The 25,564-nt window shown below is 39.4% G+C and overlaps 1 protein-coding gene across 4 annotated transcripts in view; it reads right to left on the bottom strand.

Moving 5' to 3' along the window:
* LOC114050428 (transformer-2 protein homolog alpha) overlaps positions 1–25,069 on the bottom strand; it is a 30,791-nt gene extending 5,722 nt beyond the window's left edge. For all 4 annotated transcript variants that reach the window (XM_027872092.1, XM_027872093.1, XM_027872094.1 and 1 more), the window contains exons 1-4: positions 24,917–25,069; positions 10,162–10,295; positions 3,572–3,737; positions 2,124–2,312 (exon numbers count right to left, since the gene is read on the bottom strand). In XM_027872092.1, the coding sequence (XP_027727893.1) occupies positions 2,124–2,312; positions 3,572–3,737; positions 10,162–10,295; positions 24,917–24,952 (525 nt within the window). In that variant the 5' untranslated portion in view covers positions 24,953–25,069. The remainder of the gene's footprint in view (positions 1–2,123; positions 2,313–3,571; positions 3,738–10,161; positions 10,296–24,916) is intronic.
* Between the last annotated feature and the right edge of the window lie 495 nt (positions 25,070–25,564).

Below are 25,564 nucleotides of genomic sequence, written 5' to 3'. Positions count from 1 at the left end.
AGACGGTTCAAGCGGGTCTGCTAACACCCTTCCTTACCTTCAGGGCTCAGCACTTCGATGACAATTTGGGAAAAGAAAGAAATACACACGAGAATATGCCACAAATACAAAGTGTCCCTCCTATGAACTAGCGACAGCAGGCAAGGGTTCCTTGTTAACCCAGCCTCACCGCAGCAGTTCTATTAATACTCACTTCATTAAAATGGCACTGTACCTATAAAACACTTGCACATTTTTTAAAAGTACTGGCCTAACAACAATATGATTAATACATTTAAACCCCAAAACACATAAAAAGTCATTACAGTATTAAAACCAACTAACTGCTCATTAGTGTTCTTATGGTACTGTCCCCTATAACATTGTCTTTGCTTAATGATTTTTTTCTTTTAAATTACTTAATGTGAGGCTAGTTGTGCCCCTAGAGAGAAAAACAGTGTCATGATTTCCTTGGAAGCACCATATAAACAATATATGCTATACTCACTGATAATAACCCAAACTAGAACTGATACTAAGCCAAAGTAATAGCTGGAAGTAAAGAGATCCATATATATAGAATGTAAAATTAAAATGAAGACAAGAAATGAGGGTTTGTTAAAAAAATCCTCAGAAAAGAATTTACATCTGAAGATTCTGTTAAATACTACTGCAAAAACAAACTCAAATGATTTTCATTAATTGAGGTAGTGATTAAGCAGATAATTAAAACAGCAGTCAAGCTACACCTTTTCCCATTTCCCTACCAGTCTCATTATTGTAACTCACAGAGCTCACTGCACAAGACCAGGTTTCCTGCAGGTTGCAATTCTACTGAATAGAACACAGAACTCCAGAAAAGACTCTCTCTAAAAGCCCTGCTTCTGGAATTAAATATGAGCCAGCTCAGAAGAAAAAGGGACAGCACAATGACACTCATATTTGCTCCAGGGCTGTTCCTGTCGGGTTCTGCTGAGTTCTTACGGTGCCACCACTCCCAACACCTCTGCTAGGAAACGGGAAGGCAGAGGTGAAACCAGAAAATGAACCAACCATCTGTCAGTCCTTCAAATACGCACAAACATTATACCCAATGCCTATGTAGCTATGAGGCAGACTTACAGGCATTTTATATGTGTTTTTCAACTCTTGTTGATCTTTCCATGACTTACTATGAAAGAACAGCTTTTAAAAATTCAATGTTCTAGAATCAGGAGGACCTGAGTTCAAAATGCATCCTCAGACACATAACACTCACTAGCTGCGTGACTGCCGTCAAGTCACTTAACTGCCTCACCCCCCCCCCCAAAAAAATCAATGTTTTCTGCATTCAGAAGGAATTTTTTACTTTTTAAAAAAGCATGGTATTAATATTTAAAAACAAAAATGTATACAACAATGGGAATCAAATAGGACTGGCTTACAACAAAGTGAATTTTAGCTTAAAAAAAAAAAAAGGGTCCCAAACAATCAGCATATGACAATGTGTATTTGTATGGTCTGTTTTCAAAAGGCTAGCATAATTTTTCAATTTAATTATAAATTCTCATATTCTCATTCTATATGGGAAAGGTGTCAAATGTACCATTCCTTTTAAGTCAAATTATCATTCTTACAAATTACTCAACAATCATATCATCGAATAATCCATTTGGGGAATTTCATTCAAAGGAGATCATTTCTGGGCTATTGTACTCTCTTCAGAGGTCAGAGAGGGGACCTACTTATGTCAATACAGCATTTTTCCTTAAATCAATCTGAATACGATTATAGCAGTTAAACTACAAAACAATTTTAGTGGCTTATATATATTTGTCTACATATGTATTTTACTTTTCATGACTGATAATACCAGTCTCCAGCACAAAACAGAAGCAAGAACATTACAGTTATGTATGCTACTGTTATTTCTTCGATATTATCTAAGTGTACTATTGGACTGCTTTTAGTAATATAACTTGTTGTAGATAACTATCAGATTATGTTATTATTTGAGTTTGTAATTACTTCAATATGTTGCAATATATGCACATGTAATCACCACTCCCAGTCTACCCATTCGTCACAACTCTCAAGCTTTGCAGTCAAGATCCTCCAGCAATCCCAGGTACTACAGATGTTAAGCATAAAAACAGAGAACCTACCTCTTTTGAATCATCTATTCGTTCAAAATAAACAAAGGCAAATCCTCGGGATCGCCCAGTTCGTTGATCATAAACCACATTGACACCACTCAAGGGTCCATAACGGGAAAATACTTCCCGAAGATCTCTCTCTGTTGTATACAAACTCAGACCAAACACTCCCAGACATGTATTGGGGTCTGGATTAGCCTGAAAAAATAAAAAGAGGGTGTTCAAAATGTCACAAAGTACTCTTCAAATTAATTATATTTAAACCAATTTGCCTAGAATGCACCATTCTTCACAATTTACAATAGTGTCATACACATTCACTCATACGAACCTCAAAACCCTATTTCTGAAAATGTAAATTGAATGGGAGGAAGAAAACCCTGGCACCTATTGAGATGCCTATATTTAAGGGAATTCCTAGTGTAATATCAGTATTTATCCATTTCACAGATTCAATTTGTCTTAAGACATTAGCTAGGGAGAACAATCAACATATTTATATTTTAAGTCAAAGATGGGTATCTAGTAGAACTCACTATACTAAAATTGGAGGGAGGGGTAATAAATGCATAGGAGCATGGAGGAAAAAGAGAAGAAAAGGAGGATGACAACATCCCCCCAGATTTTCTCGGAGCAGTTAAGTGCTATGGGCGTCACATTGTATTCGTGTCACCATTTCTTCAGGTAGGAAAGTCTCATTTTCCTTTGTAGCCTATTCAATACCTTCCACAATATCCTGTACAAGGCTAACTCCAAAACATTTGGTGAATGACATATTATAACCATGTCAGTAAGAATGACAAACTGTTTTCCTATCCTAGTAGGACTAATTTGGCTGTCTCCTAGATGGGGGTGGGGGTTGCAAGCTCCTACACCCACAGCCTAACCAGAATGAAAAGAGAAAGCTCACAGCTTAGAGGCCCTCTAGTGGTGAGGTAGAAATCTTTAGCAAATTCTAAGAAATCTTTTGAGTTTATTTGAATTACAATGTTAAGGCAGAAAGGTACTTTCAATTACCTACTTGAGATCTCCAGTTTTACAGTAAGCCACTGGACAGGAAAATCACCAACTAAGTTAATGGGAAAACTCGGGGAAAAGCCCCAGAAATCCCAATTCCTGGCTTAGTGCACTCTCCAAAATAAACGTAGTACTGCTCAGGGATGGATCAAAACGTGTAGCAATGGTCTCCTGACAGGACAACCACCTACCTCTGAGTTAATAATACTCAACCTCGGTTTTTGTTTCTCTCCACCTCTGGCCTCAGTTTCTGTATCTCTAGCAGAGGAGAAACTTAACAAGCGCATCTCTAAGGTCCCTTCCAGCTCTAATTCCTAAAATCCCAACTGTCCTACAGGAAAAAAAACAATGCTCTTGCACCCACCCACCCCTCCAACCATAAAATGTGAACATCAAAAGTAGGGCGTTCATCTGAATTAAGTTATTTTAAGGTCACATACTCTGCTGCCTGTATGTCTTCTTCGGTTAGACATGGGAGAATGACTTCGGCTCCTTCGACGACGATACTCTGGCGTGTACGACCTACTTCGTGATCGTCTCCTATGAGAATGAGAATGGGATCTGGATCGAGTGTAGCGTCTATGAGAATGTCTCCTTGACCTTGACCTTTAAAAGAAATAAGTTTAGTAAGAAGGAACATAAAGTACCTGCCTCAACACAACCCCTGAAGATTCCTTAAATGCAAGGTACAAAATAAAAACCAAGTCTCTGCATTTATTTTGAACTAGAAGTTAGCTTAGAATTGTATTTTTAATCACTTATGGAGATAAGTAACTTTGTGATACTGATCAAAAGATACTTAGAAGCATCATCACTTCCAGCCTCACTGATGATTTTTAGTGCTGATGGGAAACAATAAACCAATTATTGTAATTTATTTACATATTTTAAAGAAAAAAGGGAATATCCTTTAAGTACATTCTTTTGAAATTGCTGTCTCATGACAGAAATGACATGCTCTTTGCACATTTTTTGTCTCTTTTATTCAAGAAGCACCATGCGCTGATAGTAATCCCTGAGCGAGAGCTTGAGAGAAATTAGGCAACAATAAAGAATCTTAAGAAAAATGGAAAATTCACCCATGGCAACAGAACTCCACCTTCTATTGGTGCCAACTCTATTCTAATATATCATTATCATCACACTGGCAAGTGAGGTCTGAGGTACATCATTTTTTGCAGACTGACATTCACCTTATTTCAAAGTTGATTTAAATGATGTACATTAGAATCATGCACCTTTGAAGTTCCTTTTTTGGAGGGTCATTTTCCAAAATGAATTAGACGTGGGGGAAGAAGTGTATAAAGCTTTTGCTTTCAGCCTAAATTTGAAGTCTATATTTAGGGATAAGAGATCTTAAGGGGAAGGTGACTGAACCAAAAATGAAAGAAGAGAAACTTACTTCCCACTACTCTCCTGTAGGAATCCACAGTTTGGATTCACAAACACGCTATACCTTTGGTTTCCCAGTAATCCTCTCATTTTCATCTATCTAAATACTAACTATTCTTTGAAGTCCGCCTTGAATTCCATTTTGTTCAAAATGCCTTGCCTGTGAAGATGCTGGCTCCTCTGATTAGCTCCTTGGAACATTCCCCCACTCAGTCTGTGCCCCCAGTCTAGGTCCAAGACATATGGCCTTTCTGTACAATAATGGCTTCACACGTTTGATTCTTCTCTAAACTGCAGTATAAATGTCCTGAGGACAGGGATCACATTCCATATTCCTCCAGAGCAGCAGCGTGGACCACATTAACTGCCTAAGGCTTAAATAATTTTAACACTTTCCTTCTTATTGCTTTTCTTTGCCCTTGTGATTTGTCTTCCTTTCTTCTACAGGGTGCAACCAGGTTATCTAGAAGGAGAAAGCCCAGGCCCATGGGCTACGGCTTCTGCTCCCTGATTACCCGTGTGGCTTATGCTTAACCCCTCTGGACCTCACTTTCCTTATCTGTAAAACCAGTGGGGGTTGACTAGATGCTTTGTAAGGTAAGGTACCAAATCTCCTGAGGCTATCCTCCCCATAACAACCAGACCAATATTTCTAAAAACACCATTTCTCTGCTCAAGAAACTTGAGAACAGAGTGGTTCCTCTTATTTAGAAGATGAAGCAGGTCCTTGGACACTCAAAGTCTTTCGAAATTTGACACCAACCTCTCTTTTTTTTTTTTTTGAAAGAAATTTTGTATCTCCCTCTCCCCAAGCCCTCTGTTTCAGACAAAAGGGTCTCCCTAGTGTTCCCTGTACATTTCACCTGCCTCTGGGCCCTTCCTGAGGTTGCTCTTCACCCATGTCTATGCCTTGAGATTCTCTCTTTATCTCCAACTACTTTAAAGATTCAAGGTCAAGTACCACCTCTGGCCAGAGGTTTTTTCTGAGAGCCCCAATTGCCAGACTTTCTCCCACCAAAAATCGCTTTGTAAATACTACGTATCTCCTGTTGTCCCCTTTAGAAAAGAACCTTGAGGTTCTGGGTTTGTTTTTCCCCCCAAAATAGGGACTGTTTTGTTTCTGTGTCCCCAGTCCCAGGGACAAAGAAAGCACTTAATAAATGTGAAGATCTTCACCAATAGGAAATAAGGACAAGAAGGTCCCCAACAGCAGCACTTTTTGTAGTAGCAACACACTGGAAACAAGGGAGACGACTACCAATTGATACAAGTGTAGTGAAAGGCAACTGTGATCGTCAGAAATTAGGAATACGAAAGTTCAAAGAAACATCATGGGATGACTTAAACGAACTAGTTCAAAGTAAAATATGCAAGACCACCCACACGACAAGCACAAAGATTACAAGCAATGTTGTGGAAAGAACAACAACAAGTAATAAATTAGAGGCTGTACCAATGACCAAGCTTGTTCCTGAAGAGACACTGCAGCTCTCTCTCTCTTCGATGAAAGGATGGGGATCGTGAATATGCAATACTCCATGTCCTCAGCTGACATGCTGCTTAGTTTTGCTGAAATTTTTTCTTTTTCTTCTATTTTTTATTTACTTATTTTTGGTTACAGGGGATAGCTCACTGGGTAGGAGCTGGGGAAAGGATATATTCGGAAATGAAGGTGAAATGAAAAAAGATGTACATAAAATGTTTTTTAAAAACAAAATTAAAATGTTCTATTCATTGACATTTTGGGAAAGGAGAAAAATGCAAAGAGAAGCAGAAAGGATAGGCTGAGGACAGACAAACGTACAGAGACAAGTCTGTGCTGGAGCAGTCCCAGTTGCACAAGACAAGGGGACGGGGGAGGGACTGGGGTTGGACAATGAGCATCAAGCACCCAGAAACTTTCCCTATGTTCTATCTCCATCTTGTGGCCTTTCAGGATACTGTGGCTAAAACTTGAATTATCAGCAGCACGGTATAATGGAAAGATATCAGACACAAGTCAGGAGATATAGGATAAATTAGCTAAAGGAGCAAAGATAGGATGGAAGGTTTCTAGAGGAGAATGATAGAAGCTGACCCTTGCCCTTCAGCACAGCTAGAATTGCCTTCCTGTCAAATTTAAAATCCTTCCTTCAACCTGGCTCTACAGCTGGTTATTAAGACATCAGACAAGTCACTGCAATTCTACGGTCCGCTGAGAGTGCTGGACCAGAAAAAGAGTCCCTTCAAGCTAGAAAAGTCTGTGATTCGGAGGACAGTGAGCCTTTACATGTAAGACCTCTATTACACTGCACTACATCCTAAGGAGAATTTAGAAGTAGATAATTACATGGTTCCCACATTCAAAACATGTACATAACCGAGACGGATGAACAAAACTACATTAAACACGAGACGACAGTACGCAACTGATGGATTATGTGTTAAAGACTAATTGCTACAGGAGTAGAAGATTAGGGGGTTAGACCCTACATGATACTGAAGATTCATTTCAGGTAACACCAATATGGTATTTAAGGTCAGACTGCTTAATTAAAACATACAGCTATGGAAGACCTGAAGTCTAGAAAGCTCATTCACACAGTGAGGGACAAGTCCCATTCCTAGTCCAGTGTTCTTTCCCCTAAACCACACTACCCAACATGGCCCTGAGAATGACATGATGAGGAGTGGACTCAACTAAATTATCTCTAAGATCCCTTCCAACTCTGAATCCCACAATTTCATGACAACTACGTGCAATAACTTCAGATTCTAGTCCCTGGCAAATTTCTCTGGATGTCTTTGAGGGGGAAGGGAGAACACGAGGGAACAATCACCCCAAGAAGTCAAGGAACAGCACAAATTCTTTCCCTTGTTTAGGAGTCCCTGGGCACTACTGAAAATTATCCTCTTAGTTAGGGTAACAGGAATATTATGGAAAAACTCTCCTCCAACCCTAGCTACAGTCTCTCTGTCCGCTTTCCATCCTTACTCAAGGATACAAGGAAAAGAAACAAGGGGGAAAAATACACATCAAACACCTATTGATGGCTAAGAGTGGGCTACAATAATGTGACACAACTATCTCCATCTCCCCCCCTCCCCCCCCCACACACACCCCTTTGCCCTTTATCATGAATAATTTCTTACTCTAGAAGTATTCTATCATGGACTTCTCTATTGGAAATATTCTTTACTGCAAAATTAAAGATTTCTTATCTAAACATCTACTACCTGATTTTTAAAGAACTCTAGTTTGTGTTCTATCAGATCTTTAAGGTAAAAGAACAGAATCACTGTTACCCGTACTGATAGAGGCAGGCAGTTTTAAGTGGTTAATTCAAAAGAGTTTTAGAATATATTTTTATGAAAAATTTATTATCTTTCTACTTTGCTCCTTAAGTAGACATTTTAAATTAATTTCTTGAATGAACCCTAAGTGGGTTCATTCTCTAGATGGCTGTAACATTAGTTTGCTTATAAAACAACAGATGGAGCTGTCCAAAAATTGTATCATTCACTTAGCCTGAGAAACGGAAGAGAGAGGATGAGGGGACAAAGGCTTGCTTAAGCGAGAATGTTAAAAAAAGAAAGCCTATCAGAATACGTTTCCAAAACACAGAAGTGTTCTAATTAATTTCTCCCTAACTTTAAAAGCTTTTCTTCATAATCATATCTCTTATTCATACTACCACTTGTGCCCTTTTCAGATTCCCAGCTAAAAATTTCTGCAATTTCAGGTCCCCATTATGCATTATATTAATCAAAAACTGCATCACGTTATTTAAAACAAGCAACTTCTAAAAGTGAATGAACTTCAAATCCAAAGTTTTCCTGAATTCCTTTTCTCCATGTTCAATATATAAAACATTGCTATCAATCGACTTTAATGGATGTCATTTTATTAGTGTCAATATTTTCTCCATCAGCGCCCATCACAGTTCACACTTACGTATTACCTTCACAGTTTATATCCACATTTTCCAATAGTCTTTCAGACAGGTCACAATCCACGGCCCTGGGGCTTTTGTCCAGGTCTTTTTTACATTTCACAGGTTACCCGTGCAGCACACAGGCAGCTGTTTGTCTGTTACTGTCACCAGCCTCACTGAATGAATAATCTCATCACCTTTTCTCATCATATCCCTCAGAATAATTCCTCTCCTATATTATAACATCTGGTGCACAGGTTATCACTGAAAACATCCTACAACTTACTTAAATCCTCTCAGTTTCTCCATTTACCTTAGGGTTATTGGAGAACAATTCTCTCTCTGATGCTACCCATAGAGTCAGAGGACTTAGTTCACTACCTGCCCCACAATGGACAAAGCACACACCCCCTAAGACTTGCCAGTAAAACGAGGGAGCTGGATTCCACGGCTTCTGGGGTCCCTCACAATGCTAACCGTATATCTGGTCTCACGATCTTCCTCAAACACCACTTCTCTTACCGTATCATTCTTCCGTTGCAGAGGTTACAGCAAAGCTCTGGGATTTATTAAAGAAAGACAGGGTCTCCGCATCTCTTTCCAGCAGGGAGCCCAGGAGCTTCTTATGAGTCAATCCCACCCCTAATGGGCAGGAATTTTGACTTGTTCCATGTCCAACCTGAGGAAGTTTTCCCCTTCCCTTAGAAAACCTGGCAGCCCCTCAGAACTGAGGACTCACATATGGGACATTAGACTTAGGGAGGGCCCCCAATCACCTTAGACCACTACAACTTAGAACTGCAGAGCTCCAGCAACCAGCCTCAGCCACCGTGGCAGCTAAGTCAAGATGCCCAGCATATGTCCCCTCCAGCAAACTTTTCTTCTTAGATCTTATGTCCAAATATCTTTAATCCTATGTCAGTGTTCAGTGGAGGATGCAACTTTAGTTTGCTTATAAAACAAGAAATTGCAAAAGTAGAAAAAAAAATTCTCATTTTCAAAAACTGAACACATTCAAATTAGTATGCTTTTACATAACACAGTACTCTTTGGTGTTTCAATTATTTACTTGTTTTTTTTAAGAAAAAAAGAAAAACAAAAAGACTGTCTCTTCCTCAGAGCTTTGACCTGTTCCATTTCTAACACTGGCTAGTTTACCCCTCAGGCAACCTGGCGACATCTCCCCCCAGCTTCCCCCTGATACAATACTCGGTAATTAGCTTAGCCCAAAATTCCAAACTCCTGAGCTCAAAGAGATCTGCCGGCGTTAGCTTCCCCAAAAGCTGGGACTACAGACAAGTGCTATCACATCCAGGACAATTCTCTTTGTAAACAGCAGAAGCTTCCCAGATACTTGGTAAATGAAGGAGAAATCTGAAACTGCACAAAATATTTAAGGAGTGCAGGTCAAGCATATTAAAGTTGATTAATTCCAGGGAATCACTCTGGCACTATTTTATAAAGAGATAAATTACAGATAAATAAACGTCCTTTAAACTACAATCTCGTATTAATTAGGCAAGGGCATTATCAAGGCTGTTAATTATATGCCAAGTATACACAGTTTAAAAATGCTCAATTTGATAAGATAAACAAACAGTTTTAGGCATCTTCATGCAACTGAATTAGAATTAGTCAAAAACCATTCTCGCCCTTGAAGTACAAAAAAGTAAAAATAACAAAAATCAAGCAAAACACCTTGAGTACAACTCAAATACACTCACCTGGACTTTGATCTTGATCTCGAGTGGGATTCGGAATGTTTAGAAGCCCTTGATGGACTACGAGATGCTGACCTGCTCTCGGATTTTACACGAGCAGGACTTCCCGCTGGAGATTTTGACTGAGAGCGAGACTCCTAACAAAGAAGACAGTATTACAAATGGCAGTGGTCACGGAGATGCCTACCACCTAACATTTAAGTACCGTCATTACATTATATTATATTATATTGATTGATTGCTCCTGAAAGACAAATGGTTAGGCAACACCCTCCAGAAAGAATTTCAGCTCATTAATAGCCCATTGTTAATACTGCAGACTGTCCTCAAATAATTCCCTACTTGAACCAGATCACCAACTCCGCTATTAACTAAGCAATCATGCAAATTCATCTACAACTTGATCATACAGACACTGGAACATAAACCATACATTTACTTAACCTAGGACCCATTCATTCTTCCAGATTCTTTTAATTCTACTTCACTCGTGCTTTCTACTTTTCTTCATTCTTCATTGAGTTTTTCCTTTTTCATACTTCGTGTATTCTTCCCCAATTCAAACAATTCATAATAGCCTTAAAAAAAATTCAAGTGCTTCTATCTGACCAATCTTCTGTTCAATTTTTTCCCCCATTCAATTTTAATTTTCTGATCTTTAATACTTTTCATTAGCCTTCTTTTATCTTGATTTATCTTCCACATTCTTGGAAAAAACTCTTCAATTTCTTCACGAACATTAACCTTAATGGAAAAAGAACATTTAGTATATTTAAGCACGTGGGGATTATAAAACTCTGCTGGAGTTCAGAATGTTATCTACCAAATGGAAAAGCCAGCAGGTAAAGTGCAAATAACTACTTTATAAAAACAATTTTTAAGTCTTTAAAATTGTTTAAGAATCTAAATTTTAACATCAGAATTTACTGGAGAATTCCAAACGCTTTTACCATACTCGTCACCCTCCTCCCCTTTCAGATTTCATCCCTAATCTTTATCTGGAATTTCCCTGAACCTTAAAAGGTGTATATAAGTCAATACTACAGGCTAATTAGAATATGGGACTAATACCTATCGAATAGATTTTTGGTGTGTCCCTGACAGGTTTCTACTACTTCAATATCTCAGGAGACTTAATAACCTGTAAGCAGGCTTTCACTATGCCCAGTTTAAGATCAAACAGCTTTTAAAACAAACATCCTGGTCAAAATTATTTGCATTCGCCCCTCCAGATCCACACATGACAAGAGATAAGTTGTCCTGCTAGTACCACTACTTGCACCGGACCTATCTAAAGCCACACTTTACAAGATACCTGCAAAGATCCAGAGAGGTCCAAACTCTAACAAAATTACTGGCTAACCTTAAAAGTCTCCAATTATCACTATTCTGAAAAACACTAATCCGTTTAAAGACTAAAGTTTAAAGCAAAACATCCTCAACAGAATATGTACCCACCTATCCAAACCTATACATTGTAACAATAGTAATATTACCATCACCATTTGTACATACCTATTTGATCTCACACTTTATAGGATATATGCAAAGATTCAAAAACGATCCAAAACTAATTACTGCCTTACCCTTCAATTTCTCCTAATTTTATTAAATCAATACACTTACATATCAAAAACATTCAGTCTATACTAACATAAAACCATTTTTGTTGCAGCAAACAAGCAAACTGAGAAAACAAGGGAAAAGGCAAGGAATTTCTAATTTTTTGCTGAAAACTCCATTTTGAAAATTGCCAGTGATAAATGTGTGTGTAGATAAGCAGACATCTTTATGATACTCTCTCTTTACTAGTTCTGATTCAGAGAGGTCATATTTCAAAAGCAGATGTGCATAAATCTAAACTTTGCAAAAGTAAGAGATTTAAACTGCTCCAGGAAATTTATTTAAAATAATCCTATGGTATATCCTTTTGTGAAATGCAAAATCTTTTTTTAAGGCATATCAGTCTTCTGTTTAGGTCTCATTTTTTTTAATGTTATTCAGAACATATCTAAAATTAAGGGTATCTGGGTCCTCTTGGTTTAATTATTCTCTGGCCCACATACCTACCTCTGAAATGGAAGTTCTTATAAAAGAAAAAAATTAAAGTTAACTTTAATAGTTTTAGCCTCCTCCTTATTCAGAACACCTATTACAATGTACTTCTCAATTAATAACACGAGATGGGAAAGGAAGAATTTTATCATTAAATGGCAATTTGGTTTCTCTAGTCTATGTTAAGGTTTGAAGATGGGTGCTAATCACTCCAATTTAACAAGAATTCTATAGGCACTTGAGGCATGATTTCATGTAAGGAATGGGATCGTCAGTAGTATGTCTCTATTATGTGGCTCAAGTATGCCTTCCTTTTATGAAGCTGTCTTTCTATGTCTATATTTTTCTTTGAAGCTTTTCTTCTAATTTAACTTGAAAACCTGAAAGAAAATCAACTGAAAGTCCATAATAAGTTTAGGACAATGTAGTAATCAGAACCCCAAGGTCCTGATTTGAAAGTAATAAATTCACCAGCATCTATTACGATTGCCTAAAGGTAGTTATCATACTCTGGATGAAGAAAATAAAAACCCAAATTTAGGTTTTCTATCTTTGTTTCTCATTTAATTACTTATAATAAATGTTCCACCTTGTTTCACACCCCCTATTCTAATTCCCATAACCATTAAGTAAGCATGGGTACAATTTCATTCACCAAAGTGGCAACACAGTAAGCATTTCAGAAACTAAGACTGACTATGGAGCCACAGCATGGTGTGATGGACAGAAGGCTGGTCTATGAGTTGGGAAGAGCTGAGGAATTCAAGTCATGACCAAGAACAGGTAACAACAGGCAATATTCTATGACTATAATTTACAGGCAAGTTGACAATCAGTAGTGGGAGTTTCCACACCAGAATTCCCTATGTGAATGGATCTCCCCAATTTCTACCCCCTCAAAATGGAATGGCTGTATTTTGTAAACATACCTCTTAAGACTGAAATCTCAAAGGCTAGTAAATTAACTATGCCTGTTCAAATAAAAGTCTCTTTCTCTTCTGATATACTTTTTTATAAATCAGATTCCTCAGCATAAAATTAGCTTTGTAATGCTATTAGTCTGTCCTACATTAAGGATATGTTCCAAGTATTAAAACTGTGTGCCTTAAACTATCTTCTGCAGTACTTCTGTTTTGTGCTATCTGCCCATGGTTCTCAAAGTGTGGTCCAGAGACCTGTGAAAGTCCCTGTGATAGCTTCAGTTCCGTGAGGTCAAAACTATTTTTATCACAATCCTAAGACATTTGAATTTCTAATATGGTAAATATTAATAGATATCCAGGGGTGTGTTGGAGTCAGTTCCTTTTGGCTGGCTGTTAAATACTCAGTGTGAACATTTACATCTTGGAAACTGGCAAATTAAGCCTTGATTTACTCTTTTGTTCATTGTCTAGACTTAAGTGGCTTTTAATAATGAAAATTAAATTTAAAAGTGTGTGATGTCTTTGGAAAGCCAGTTCTTAAACACTTAACCAACACAAAACTGAAGATAACCCTCATAAAACAAAAGTTCTTTTATGGGAGGGTGGGTGGTTCTCAATATTTAAGAGAGTAAAGGGGTCCTGAGACTAAAAGTTTGAGAATCATTGCTATACATCTTATAAATATATATATATATATATGTAAACAAAATATATTTTATGAACCTTACTTCATGCCAACACTATACCACCAATTTTACACTAACATTGGGTCAACAGTAACCTTAGAGAAAATTTGATTAAATTATTCTGTGATACTTGTAGTTAGATACATAGAATTTAAAATTAAAGGATTTCTGATTATTTCATTCTTACAATTTGTGCAAGGTATTTTTTTCTCTTCCCTTATAGGACAAACATTTTAGTGACTGAATGAATATGCTTTTGCATCTTAGGGCATTACTTGTAGTCAGTACCCTATCTTTATATAATTTCCATCTTAACAATCTTGAAAAAGGGTTATTTACTAACTGGAAAATTATCAAATTTTTTTCCTACTAGGATTACTGTGTTTAAACCAATAATTTAATCAAACTTAATGACACTTTAAGATGTTTTAAACCCTAATTTTCATATTAAAAGTTCACTAGGAAAAAGCAATGGTGACTACACAGCATTTTATCAGATAATAAAGTTTCACATAAAAATGTATGACAGTTTGGGCAGATATTAAAGTTTGGCAGTGTTTTGTTTTTTTTTTAAATCCTTTTATCAATTTGTTCAAGCTACTTCATCTTTCTAAACTTCACATCCCAGCATGCTCTTTCCCCACCACCATGTTCATTTCAGGTAGATCAACTTAAGTGTCTACCTAATCATGTTCAGTTAGGAAGTTACCCTCCTAAACTCTACTATTGATTAGAAATGGCCTTCCCAGAGGCTGGGACTCATTAAGCTGTTTTCTCAGGTTATTCCAAATGCTACTTAAAGGCTCTGAGTTTTCATGGACTGGTTATATTGCCTTCACTTTTCCCATTCCCTACTTGAATTCAGAGCTTTCAAGATTGCTCCTCAACCATCCCGGGGCACACATGATAACTTTATCATCTAGCTGTCTCTACACCCCTTACTCACACAGAAACCATAAACTTCTAGAGAGCAGAAAGTCTATGTAATAATTCTTTTCATAAAGTACCATGGACAATGGTACTGAAATGCTGCTGCAACAAATCCAGGAAAAACACTACCATAAAAATTAATTAAAACAAAAAAACAAAAAAAAAAACAACAAAAAAAAAACCTCGTGTGCCAAATGAAACAATATTTTGTCACTGGCCACCACAAAAACTTAAGCAATAACTAGGTGCGGTAAGCATTTTATCTTAGACAATATAAAATATGAAGAACTTTTTATAAAATGTATTTAAACGTTTTTCTTCAGCACAAGTTTATTACTGCTTAATATAAATAAATGGGTTTAATTTAGTTAATAGTGGATTAAGCTGTTCTGAATGATGAAAAGCTGTGAAGCTTTACATGCTATTTTCACTAAATATGCATAAACAATTGGACCACAATAAGCCTTCTATAAAAAGCTAGTTCTAAACTCAGCCTAGATGAAACAGTCTGAATTTGAAATCTTTTTCCTAAGACACTAAGATTCATGTTAGTAACTAATAAAAATTGAATAAAAAAAACTAGAAGGGCCTTCCTACCCCATGCTTCCAAATTAGACTAGCATTCAAAACATTCAAGAACAGCAATTTTTGCTTGCTCTTAAAGAACTTCATTCTCAAGAAGCTACTTTAACAAATACTTGATGGACATTATCTAACAATATTAAACACTATGCTGTCCTGTTGAAAAAAGGTGCCCCCCAAATTAGATGCTCAAGTGAATGCTATCACTTTTAAAATAATTTTATATCAAGTGTGCAGACTCAGCAGCAAAATTAATTGGAATTCCAATCAACAAGAATGTTACTTAATGCTCACATATGTATTAAGAAGTTAATTACTAAAACACTTAGGAATGCAACAAATTTTCATTGATTATATATTTTTTAAAAAAGGAATGTTCTAATAAGATGCTCCAAACAGCTCTGAAAAAATAGAAATACCATACTAGAGACACCTGAGAGATTTCCCTCTCTGGTCTTTGACTGCCCTTAACAGTCAGAACAGCTGAGCTTTCTCCCAGTCAAGATAAGACAGGATATCTCTCTATCCCAAGTAATGTTCTTTTAAATCTCTTAGCTTATAAACTAAAAGTTCTTGGCCCCACTTCTAGGATCCCATAAAGCAACTGGGATTAAGTGACTTGCCCAGCATCACACAGCTAGTTATTATCATGTGTCTGAGGCCACATTTGAACTCACATTCTCCTGACTTTAGGGCCGGTACTCTATCCACTGCACCACCCAGCTGCCCCTGATTGCTTATTTTATTAAGGGGGTGGTGGGGGTTGGGGTGTGTGTGTGTGTGTGTGTGTGTGTGTGTGTGTGTGTGTGTGTGTGTGTGTGTGTGTGTGTGTATGTGTGTGTGTGTGTGTGTATGTGTATGTGTGTGTGTGTGTGTGTGTGTGTGTGTGTGTGTGTGTGTGTGTGTGTGTGTGTGTGTGTGTGTGTGTGTGTGTGTGTGTGTGTGTGTGTGTGTGTGTGTGTGTTTTAACAGAACCTACTAGAAGACAGCCCCTTCCAAAGAGCATCTTCTTTGCCACTCTCAATTTTTTGGAGAGGATTCAGAAGATGCTTGACAGTTTTATTTTAACAGAAGATCCTCCAACTGACACCTGCGTCTTTACTTATTTTATTAAAAAACAAAACCAAATTTTTGTGAGGGCTGAGTCTAACTCAGAGCGGAAGCACAAGGGCCCCTTTACTGCCCAATGTTGGGAACTTTGCCCTGGGCCAGGTCACCGCTCCTCAGACTGCCCTAGCTCTCCAGTTCCCCACACTGGTAATAGTTAGTGAGATCACTCAATGCTGTGACCCACTGCAGCCTGGAACTCCAGAGCTCAAGAAAGCTGGCAGCCTCAGCCACCCAAGGATCTGCTATTATAATCAGGAGTCACCATGCCTAGCTTTTACTTGTCTTTAAAAGAATAGTTTTTCAACTTATGATTCTGTAAATGTGAATTTCCTTTCATTAAGCTTAGAGCTGTATGCTACATGTTACTTTAGGGTGAACCTTCCCGCGTGTACTTTTAAGAAATGACCCACATATTAAGATTGTATATGTTGGTTTATACTCTGGAGTTTGAAAAGAAGCAAGTTGTGAAAACGGCAGTCAAAGAATAATGACCGATGTCATAAAAACAGTATCACTTTTCAAAGTAACAACTTTGGGACTGGCACTTGTAACATGGGTCAGAGTTACACCAATATAACTACTCTTAAATTAAGCAACACTCAAGTTCTAGCCCTGGAGTAAATCTTGAGTATGCTTTCCAAACTTAGCAGCTACTGCATCTTTTGTAGTTCTCAAAAGGTTAGTGGGAAAGAAATGGCTTTAATTTTTAAAAAGGTGAACAAACATTAGGAAGTCACAGGAATTTAATGTGTTTGCCCAAAAGATCCAGGACATTTCAAGTTTCCCCATTCCATTTGTTTTCACTTCCACTTATTTTTACTCTGTTTAGACTCTGAACATTCTAAACAGTAATGTCACAGAAACAATTCCTACAGAGCCCAGGGTCATAACTATTCCTTTTCTAATTTCAGCGTTTTATGCTAATCTATAAACATTAGGGAAACCAAGCATCCTACGGACAAAACAAACTCCAATCATCAAATCAAATGGGAAGGGAAGAACTCTACACTCCACTTCATGGTGCTGCCTCTCCCTACTTTTCTCTGGTGTTGCCTGGTTACATCTCCTTGTTCCCACTCTTATCCTCTTCGGGGTCTGCTAAGTCTGTGAAATCCAAAAGATGAAAATCAGTCTTAACACACTCAGCTTAAAGAGGCACCTGTTTAGATTTTGAGGATTTTTAACATTTTAAAAGAGGAAATGGAGTGCAAATGTACTTGATGCTGGGACACACTTGCCAGCAAAAAGTTTTCTCACACTCTCAGGCCAGCTTTGGGAAATTGCATGAATGAATGGGTGGGAAAATGGAAGGATGAATGAGTTCTAAGGGCACTACACAACTGTCCTAAAATAGTTCACTAATTTTATTTCATTTTAAAGAATTGCTCCCTTCCATCCACCATCCAGAGATAATTTCTTTTGCATTTTTCTCTGAGGGCACCCATCCACCCTAGGTCATCTTTTCAAGCTCCTGGACTTTACCCTTTATTCCATCACATTTCAGCAAAAGTTCTGGGCATAAAAACAGTTAAAAATGTATTTCTGAGTAATAATGAAAAACTACAATCAATAACTGAGACTCAAGTCTGCTCCATTTAAGTTTTTTTGTTTTATTACTGCCCTCTCCAAAATCTAACACATTCTCTTACCAAAAAGAGGCAAAGAATAAGAGGGTAAAGAGCTGTGCTTTTAATGTGTTTCCAATCAGTGTATGTTTACAAGGAAATGGAAGCATGTAGAGAGAACATTAAAACATCCCATACCTTTTCCCCTACCAAAAGCCCATACAAATCCTGGTAGCTCTAACTGCCATAAATAATGGCATTTACAAGTTTGAGACTATAAGTAAACTAAACATAACCTTAAACAAGCCAATTTACAGATCAGCAAATGCAGCTTTTCACAAATTATTTCTTAACCTGAGGAAAGGAAAAGGCATTTCCCAATGCCAATTTGAAAGGTTATTGTCTAAAAAATAAACTTTTTTCAAAGTTGAAAGGATTAAGGCAAGGTTAGCTTTTGTACACTTCATGAAATTAAAAGCATAGGCCTTTTTAAAAAGTAATTTAAAATTACAGTAACAATTTACAATGAACACTGTAAAACAGTTTAAACGATGAGTAGCTGGTATTTTTCTGTGCTCTGGAAAGGACTGAACATCACCCTATAACACTTCAAGCAACAAAGAAGGAAAGAAAACAAAATACTCTTCTATTACTGGCTTTAGCTACCACAATTCTTCCCCCCAAGAAACACAGCTTCGTTCTCCATCAATTCTGTTTAAGAACTAGAGGTGAATTTAACTATTTTTGCTCACTTAGCTGGCGAATTTGATTGCTGAGTTGCACAAAGGAGTAAAGACTGGCCATGGACAGGAGGAAACAGTATCTGATATTCTGTGTAATAATCTCCTGATCCTGGCATTAAGTCCTTCTTTAGTTTGGTGCCCACCTATTTTTCTAACATTTCATTTCACGTACACTCCCTTTGCATGTTTTCTTCCTTCTCTGTGACCTTCTCTCACATGCCTTGAAATGGACTCTTCTGAAACCTCTCTGCTGAAATCCCTCCAAGGTGCAATCTGGATATCATGAATTGGGTTTGCTTTAGGGGTGGGAGGCATTTGAGTACTATTCACTCATCTTCAGAGATGACTCGTCTACTCGCAATCAATAAGTATTTATTAAGCACCTACAAGCCAGGCATTGTGCCAAGCTCTGGGGATACAAAGACAAAAGTAAAAAGTCACAGACACAACATACCCTTAAGTATATATACAAAATAAGGACAATATAATTTTGTACTTATTACAACTTACAGCTGGAGGGATCAGAAAAGAGGCTTCGGCAGCGGTGGTATGAGAGCTGAACTTTGAAGTACTAGGGATATTCCAAGAGGCTGGGGAATCTTAAGAGTTATAACTATTTCTACTTGAAAATGACTATAGTGTAAGAAATAAAAATGATTAATAAAGTATAAAGTATCAACTTATCCCTCACCAAACCTTAAAGGTAACTGTTAGCAGAATATCTGACTTAATTTTCCAATTTACTTTCTTCCTTCTTTTTAGTCATTCTAACTATTAGAAAAAACTAGTAAAAGGAAAAAATGGACATGGATTATCTGTCTCTGAAATAACTCTGGTAAAACAAAGGATTTAGGGGGCGGCTACACTGGAGCAGTGGATAGAATACCGGCCTTGAAGTCGGGAGGACCTGAGTTCAAATCTGGCCTCAGACCAAACACTTGACACTTACTAGCTGTGTGACCCTGGGCAAGTCACTTAACCCCAATTGCCTAAAAAAGAAAAAAGAAAAAAAAAATAGAAAAAGTCTCTTTGGGGCAGCTAGGAGGCGCAGTGGATAGAGCACCAGCCCTGGATTCAGGAGGACCTGAGTTCAAATCCGACCTCAGACACATAACACTCACTAGCTGTGTGACCCTGGGCAAGTTACTTAACCCCACTGCCTAGCCAAAACAAAAAAAACAAAAACAAAAAATAAATAGAACAAAGAATTTAGGTTTGGCTTACAATCCCCTCTAAAAAATAACCAAAACTTTTTTAACCAGTCCATTTCCTAATATTCATCAGAATAAATAGGTACAAAGATGGAAAAGCAAAAATTGAATTAAACCTTTTTACTGTTTCTTAAAAAGGCATAATTAGTTTATTAACTAAAACCAAATGTTATATTTTAGGCCTGTGAACATTTTTTGTTTTAAAGGCCAATCTCTCACAACTTCAACTAATAATCTGTATTTAAATGAACAAATGAACATCCCTAGCCTCCAAGCTCTGGTACTTTTGATTCCCTCCGGGCCATTTTACCTCCTGGAATTCTTCATTTCTATTAAGGTCACAATTATGGCTCTTGAATTGTTAGAAAAGTCTCTCTATTCCCACTGCCAATTCCTTTTTAAGTCACACTCTTCCTCATATCACTTCAATCCCAAATTTCTGCAAGAGGCTCCTCCTACCTTTAATCTTTAACCCATCCTGCACACTACTACCAGACTAATGTTTGCTACATTCCTTTCACTTTTGCTATATTCTTTTCATTCCCCTCAATTCAAGAGATCAAATAGACTCTCAACTGCCTACTACTGGATTGGGTCCAAACATCAGCCTGCCTGTCACTTAGAGCTCTCCATGATCTCACACCACCGTGCACAGACAACATTGTCGGCACTACCACTTCATTTCAATCTGGTCCCTTTATTGACACCTGACATTCATCTCCCTGATTTTCCCACTATCAAAATACTACTCACCATCCACAGAAGGTCCAGGTCAAATCCCATCTACTAAGCAAAGCCTTCCCTAACTACCTGTAGCTTACAGAAGATGAAATATGGTATGGTGGTAAGAGCACTGGACTTCATGCCAATACCTGGATTCTGCTTTCAACTTCTGCACTTACTGGGTTCGCTTAGGCTGCATTTTTAAAAACTGAGTCAACTCACAATCTCTCTGGATCTCAGCTCTCATAAAAATAAGGGGACTGGACCACATATTAGGACTTGAAAAATTGTTATACATCTAGGAACCAGCCCAGAACTTAAGAGCTTTTTCATTTTCCTAAGAGAAAAAAACAAACCACCAAGCAAAAAACAAAAATAAACAAACAACAAAAAAGAATCTCCCAAAGTAGAGGCAAACAGGCATCTCAAAAGAAGATTTGAAAAAGTCTAAAGAATGAGCTTCACATCCTGGACAAAAAGCTCTGCTGCATCTGAAATCCTCATGTCCAGCAGCTCTCCCCCTTCCAGTTCACCTAGAATTTAGCTTGGGGCAGGTACCAGAATAGAAAAGAGAGGAGCCTTCAGGAAAGTCTCCAGTGAAACCGAGTGGAGCTGTCCAGTGCTGATAACAAAAATTTGAACCCTGATTACTTTGGAAAAGTGATTTTTGTAGTTCCAACGAAGAAAATGCAGAAAATACACTGTCAAGTCCTTGTCTATTAAATAATCTGTTGGGATCCTCACACTTCTTAAATTCTAAGATCTCTTCATTTCCCAAATTCCTTCTGTACTTACTCTATTCATCTGATTTAGTATTCGATTCTAAACTGCCCTGTTTCCTTAAGATTCCTATTTTTTTTATCCACCACAGCACCTTTAAGTAAGAAACAGGCACTCAGTCAATTTTATTCAATTGTTAATTGAATATTTCAAAAGATAAACATAGAAAATAATTAATGTAGTTTGTAAAAAATTTCACTCAACCATATTTCCCTTCCTAAAAGGCTTCATCTGGTCTTTCAAACTGAAAAGAACTTTTTCACCTATAAAGGGAAAATTCCAGCTACTATATTCAGCAAATTTAGTATTAAAAAGTTCTTCATACTGATTCTGAGAAACTACAGTACATTCTATTTTGCTTTCCTTTTTTTTTTTTTTTTGTTAAGGAAACTCATTTTATCAATTAAAGGAGGAAAGCTCAATATCCTTTTCTTACCTTTGTAGGAAAAATATACACTTAACCCAATAGTAACAATAATAAATATCACCAATGATTTCCACAATCCTTTTTGTTACCATAAACATATAATGCTTCTCCATTTCTTACCCTCAAAGGAAGATTTATTTCTTCAGTGTATATGAAATATTGGTCACACCTAAAGCTACCACAATTGCCCTTTCACAAAACATTATCTTCTTGAAATATTCAAGCTAAATCAGATGCAACAAATTACGCTGCATTACATAGTATGACAAACCTCATAGCGTGCCAACTTGTGATCTCTGCCACTAAAAGGGCCTTCTGTTGTACAACTATGTGGATTTTACAGGAAGTGCTAGTGAAAAGCAGTCTAATAAATAGGAAAATAGCCAAACCTCAAAGTTTTCTGGTTTACTTCTACTTCACCTGTGATACCTCCTTGCTTTTATGGAAACCAGATTTCTATTTTAAGGTTATCCTCTAAAGAACAGGAACAGGAACTAGACCAGTGGATTTTGCTGGCCTAGAGAACTTTAGGGGAAAACTCCCTCTACCAATGGTTTGGCTCCTCAGTAACTTAAGTCTTGAGAGTCATCCTAGAGCACTGAGGTTCAGCGATTTGCCCCAGGTCAATTAAACCCAAGTCTTGCTAGCTCTCAGGCCTGCTCTCTAGCCACAACATCCTTGCTGTTGCCTCCCATAAAATAAAACAAAAGACCAGGGCCTATCGGGTTAACTATCAAAAACAATGCACTAAAAATCTCTGAAAGAATATAATGATAGCTCACATTTATATGGCATTTTAAGGAGTGCCAGAGTTTTGCAAAGTACCTAGACATAATCTCATTTGATCTTTACAACAATCCTGTGGAGGGATAGTATACAAATTCTGAGAAGAAAGGTAATTTTCAGTTTACCGTTGTCATATTAAAATTAGAGTTGTTTACAACTTATTTAAAGGGACAAAAGAATTTCTTGTGATTAAAAACAGCTGTAACATTGAAAATGGAAAAACCTCAAAAAAAACTTTTTTCATATTAAATTTAACTTGTCAATGACTACTGGTATTTTTAGCTAGGCTAAAATAGGAATATACATATAGTATCTCAGTTCCTCTCACAAAAGCCTAGAAATTATACCCTTGAGTTACCTTATTGAGAGGACACTTTCTCTTCTCAATAAAAAATACTGAGATGAACTATTAGGGATCTTTCATTTTCAAGAGAGTTGTTTTTGTTTTAATTACAAAGGTGAAGAAGAGAGATAGGTGGGATGATCTGAAGAAGGAAGGCTGGGCATACTAAAAAATTCCCAACTTCTTTTAAAACAAAAGGAAGCTAACATATAACCTAACTACTCCCCCCCCCCAAAAAAGGGATCTTATTCTACAGTGAGTAATCAAATCTGAAAAAGACTCAGGAACACCTAGAAAGGAATACTATACAGATAAGCTATACAAATTTGATAGTTGCATGGTATAAATAAAATTTTTAAATGAAAAGTTAAAAAAGTAGAAACCATTATTCTCTGGGTTTGGGTTGGGTTTTTTTTGTTCTGATGGGGAGTGGGAGTGTCCCAGTAACTTAGGCAAGTTATTCTTATGCCAGGCTCCTTTAAAATAATACTAGTTCTGTTTTGTCAGGAAAACTTTTGCTTAAATACTTTCACAGAAAGTTTCTCAAAGGAGTCAATACACTACCAAAATAAGCAATCATGTGATTTTTCACCTATGTATCAGAAATGGTCTGAATCATTTAACTATAAAAATGCTCTTTTAAATCTTCCTAAGAAAAAAACCAAACCAAACCAAACCCTGAACTGACCTTCTGATTTGACTCTATGGCTCCAGAAAGCTCGGTACAGTTGACAAGTGTACCCAGGCGTAATGAAGAGCCCAGGAAGCCTTGGCTTGGAATTCCTGCTGTCACCAGTTGTATGACCAGACAAGAGAAGTTACAATCTCTAAGACTCAGTTTCTTGTACTACCTACTTTGTTGGGATCGTTGTGAGGAAAGTGTTTAGGAAACATTAACCGCTACATAAATGAGTTATTATTATTTAAAAAAAATTTCTTAGCTCCGTCCCTCCCTCCAGTGAACACCTGAACTGTTGTCACTGTTTCCATGTGACCCAAGCCACCTGAAGCATGAAATGTGTTGCTTAGGGGCTGTTTATGCTCTGCATTCAGAAGGGGGGAGGGCTTCTGCACACTGAAGGGAGCTGCTCAAGTACAACTCCGAATTCCCTAAGTTGGACTCTACAGCTCACGGTGGGCACACCACCACCCGTCCTAACTGCAAGCATGCTATCAGTGATCCTGAAAACTTTCAGGGCTCGCTGTCCTGCCCTAAGGGGCTCTTTTCCCCCAAACGAAGGTGGATCACGGTTTCTGATGGGCTGTCACTGGCTCCCCCTAAGTCGCAGCGCCCGGGCCCAGCTCGGCACAGGGGCTCTCTCGGGTCCCCCCCATCTCGGCACGTCCAGTGTCCTCCTCGGACCCTCGCAGCTCTAGCCCCCGGGCTCTCGGGGCCCGCTTGCCTCCCCCGCTTCCTCTCCGCCTTAGCTCCAGGTCAGGAGGGTCCCGTGCAGCCTACGAGCCTCAGTTTCCTCCTCTGCCAAGGGAAGGACGGGCTCCCCCGAACCTCGGGGGCCCGGCCGTGCCCGCAGCCTCTCGCCTCCGCCGCCCCCCGCGCCCCACGAGGCAGCAGCCGTTTGGAGAGAAAGGGAGCGGGCGGCGGCGAGGGCCCGAAGAGGGGAGGGGGAGGCAGGGGCGGAAGGACCCCCCCCCGCCCCCCCCCGGCCTTCCCCCCTCCCAGGCCCCGCCGGCCGCAGCGGGCCTCAGGCAGCCTGGACCGGGCCTGGGGCCAGGCCTCCGCCGAGCCGCGGCCTCCCCCCCCCCCCCCCCCCCCCCGCCCCCCCCCCCCCGGGGTGCCGCCCCGCCCCCGCCCCCGCCCCCGGTGCAGGCCGTGGCCTCGGCCTCGGCCTCCTCCGCCCGGGCGCCCGCCCGGCTCGCGCTGCTTTGTACTCACTCTGCCCTCGAAGTTGTTCTCCTCGACATCACTCATGTCGGCCGGGCTCTTCCCACCGGGGCTCCACGAGAGGCAGGGCTCGGCGCGGGGCCGCACCGGACCGGACCGAGGGCAGGGGGCGGCGGTTAACTGCCGCTCCGCTCCCGCAGACTCCCAGGCTCGAGCAAAATGGCGACCGCCGCGCCGCCGCGGCCTCCTGCCCGCCTCACCGCGCGCGCCGAGGGGCGGGGCCGAGGGCGGGGCCCGGGGGGGAACCTACGTGCTGGGGGCGGGGCCTGGCGCCCGGCGTCATGAGGCCCCGCCCGGACCGCGGTCCCCGCCCCCGAACGCATGCGCGCTGCGGATCCAGCGCCGGAGGCGGCATTGTGCGGCCCGGCGTGGGAGGCGCGGATGGGGCGGGGCCTAGAGAGCGTTCTCTAGGCCCCGCCCCCGGCTGCCCCGCCCGGAGCCGCCCTCCGGCTGCGCCGGTGAGGACCCGGGAAGGCAGAGTTCCAGCGTCCGGCAATGCAAGGCCAGCCGTCCCCCGGCTCTCCGCCTGACCTCCGGCACCTGGCCCCTCCCTGGTTGGTCCAGCAGGAGCCCGGCTCGTCTCAGGAGGCTATGAGCCCCGACTTGGAGCCTTTCCCGGGCCCTGCACGCGCCTAGTGC

Source organism: Vombatus ursinus, unplaced genomic scaffold, assembly GCF_900497805.2.
Source record: "Vombatus ursinus unplaced genomic scaffold, bare-nosed wombat genome assembly UNPS02014799.1, whole genome shotgun sequence".
Taxonomy (NCBI): Eukaryota; Metazoa; Chordata; class Mammalia; order Diprotodontia; family Vombatidae; genus Vombatus; species Vombatus ursinus.
This window is presented reverse-complemented; position numbering and strand designations above follow the sequence as displayed.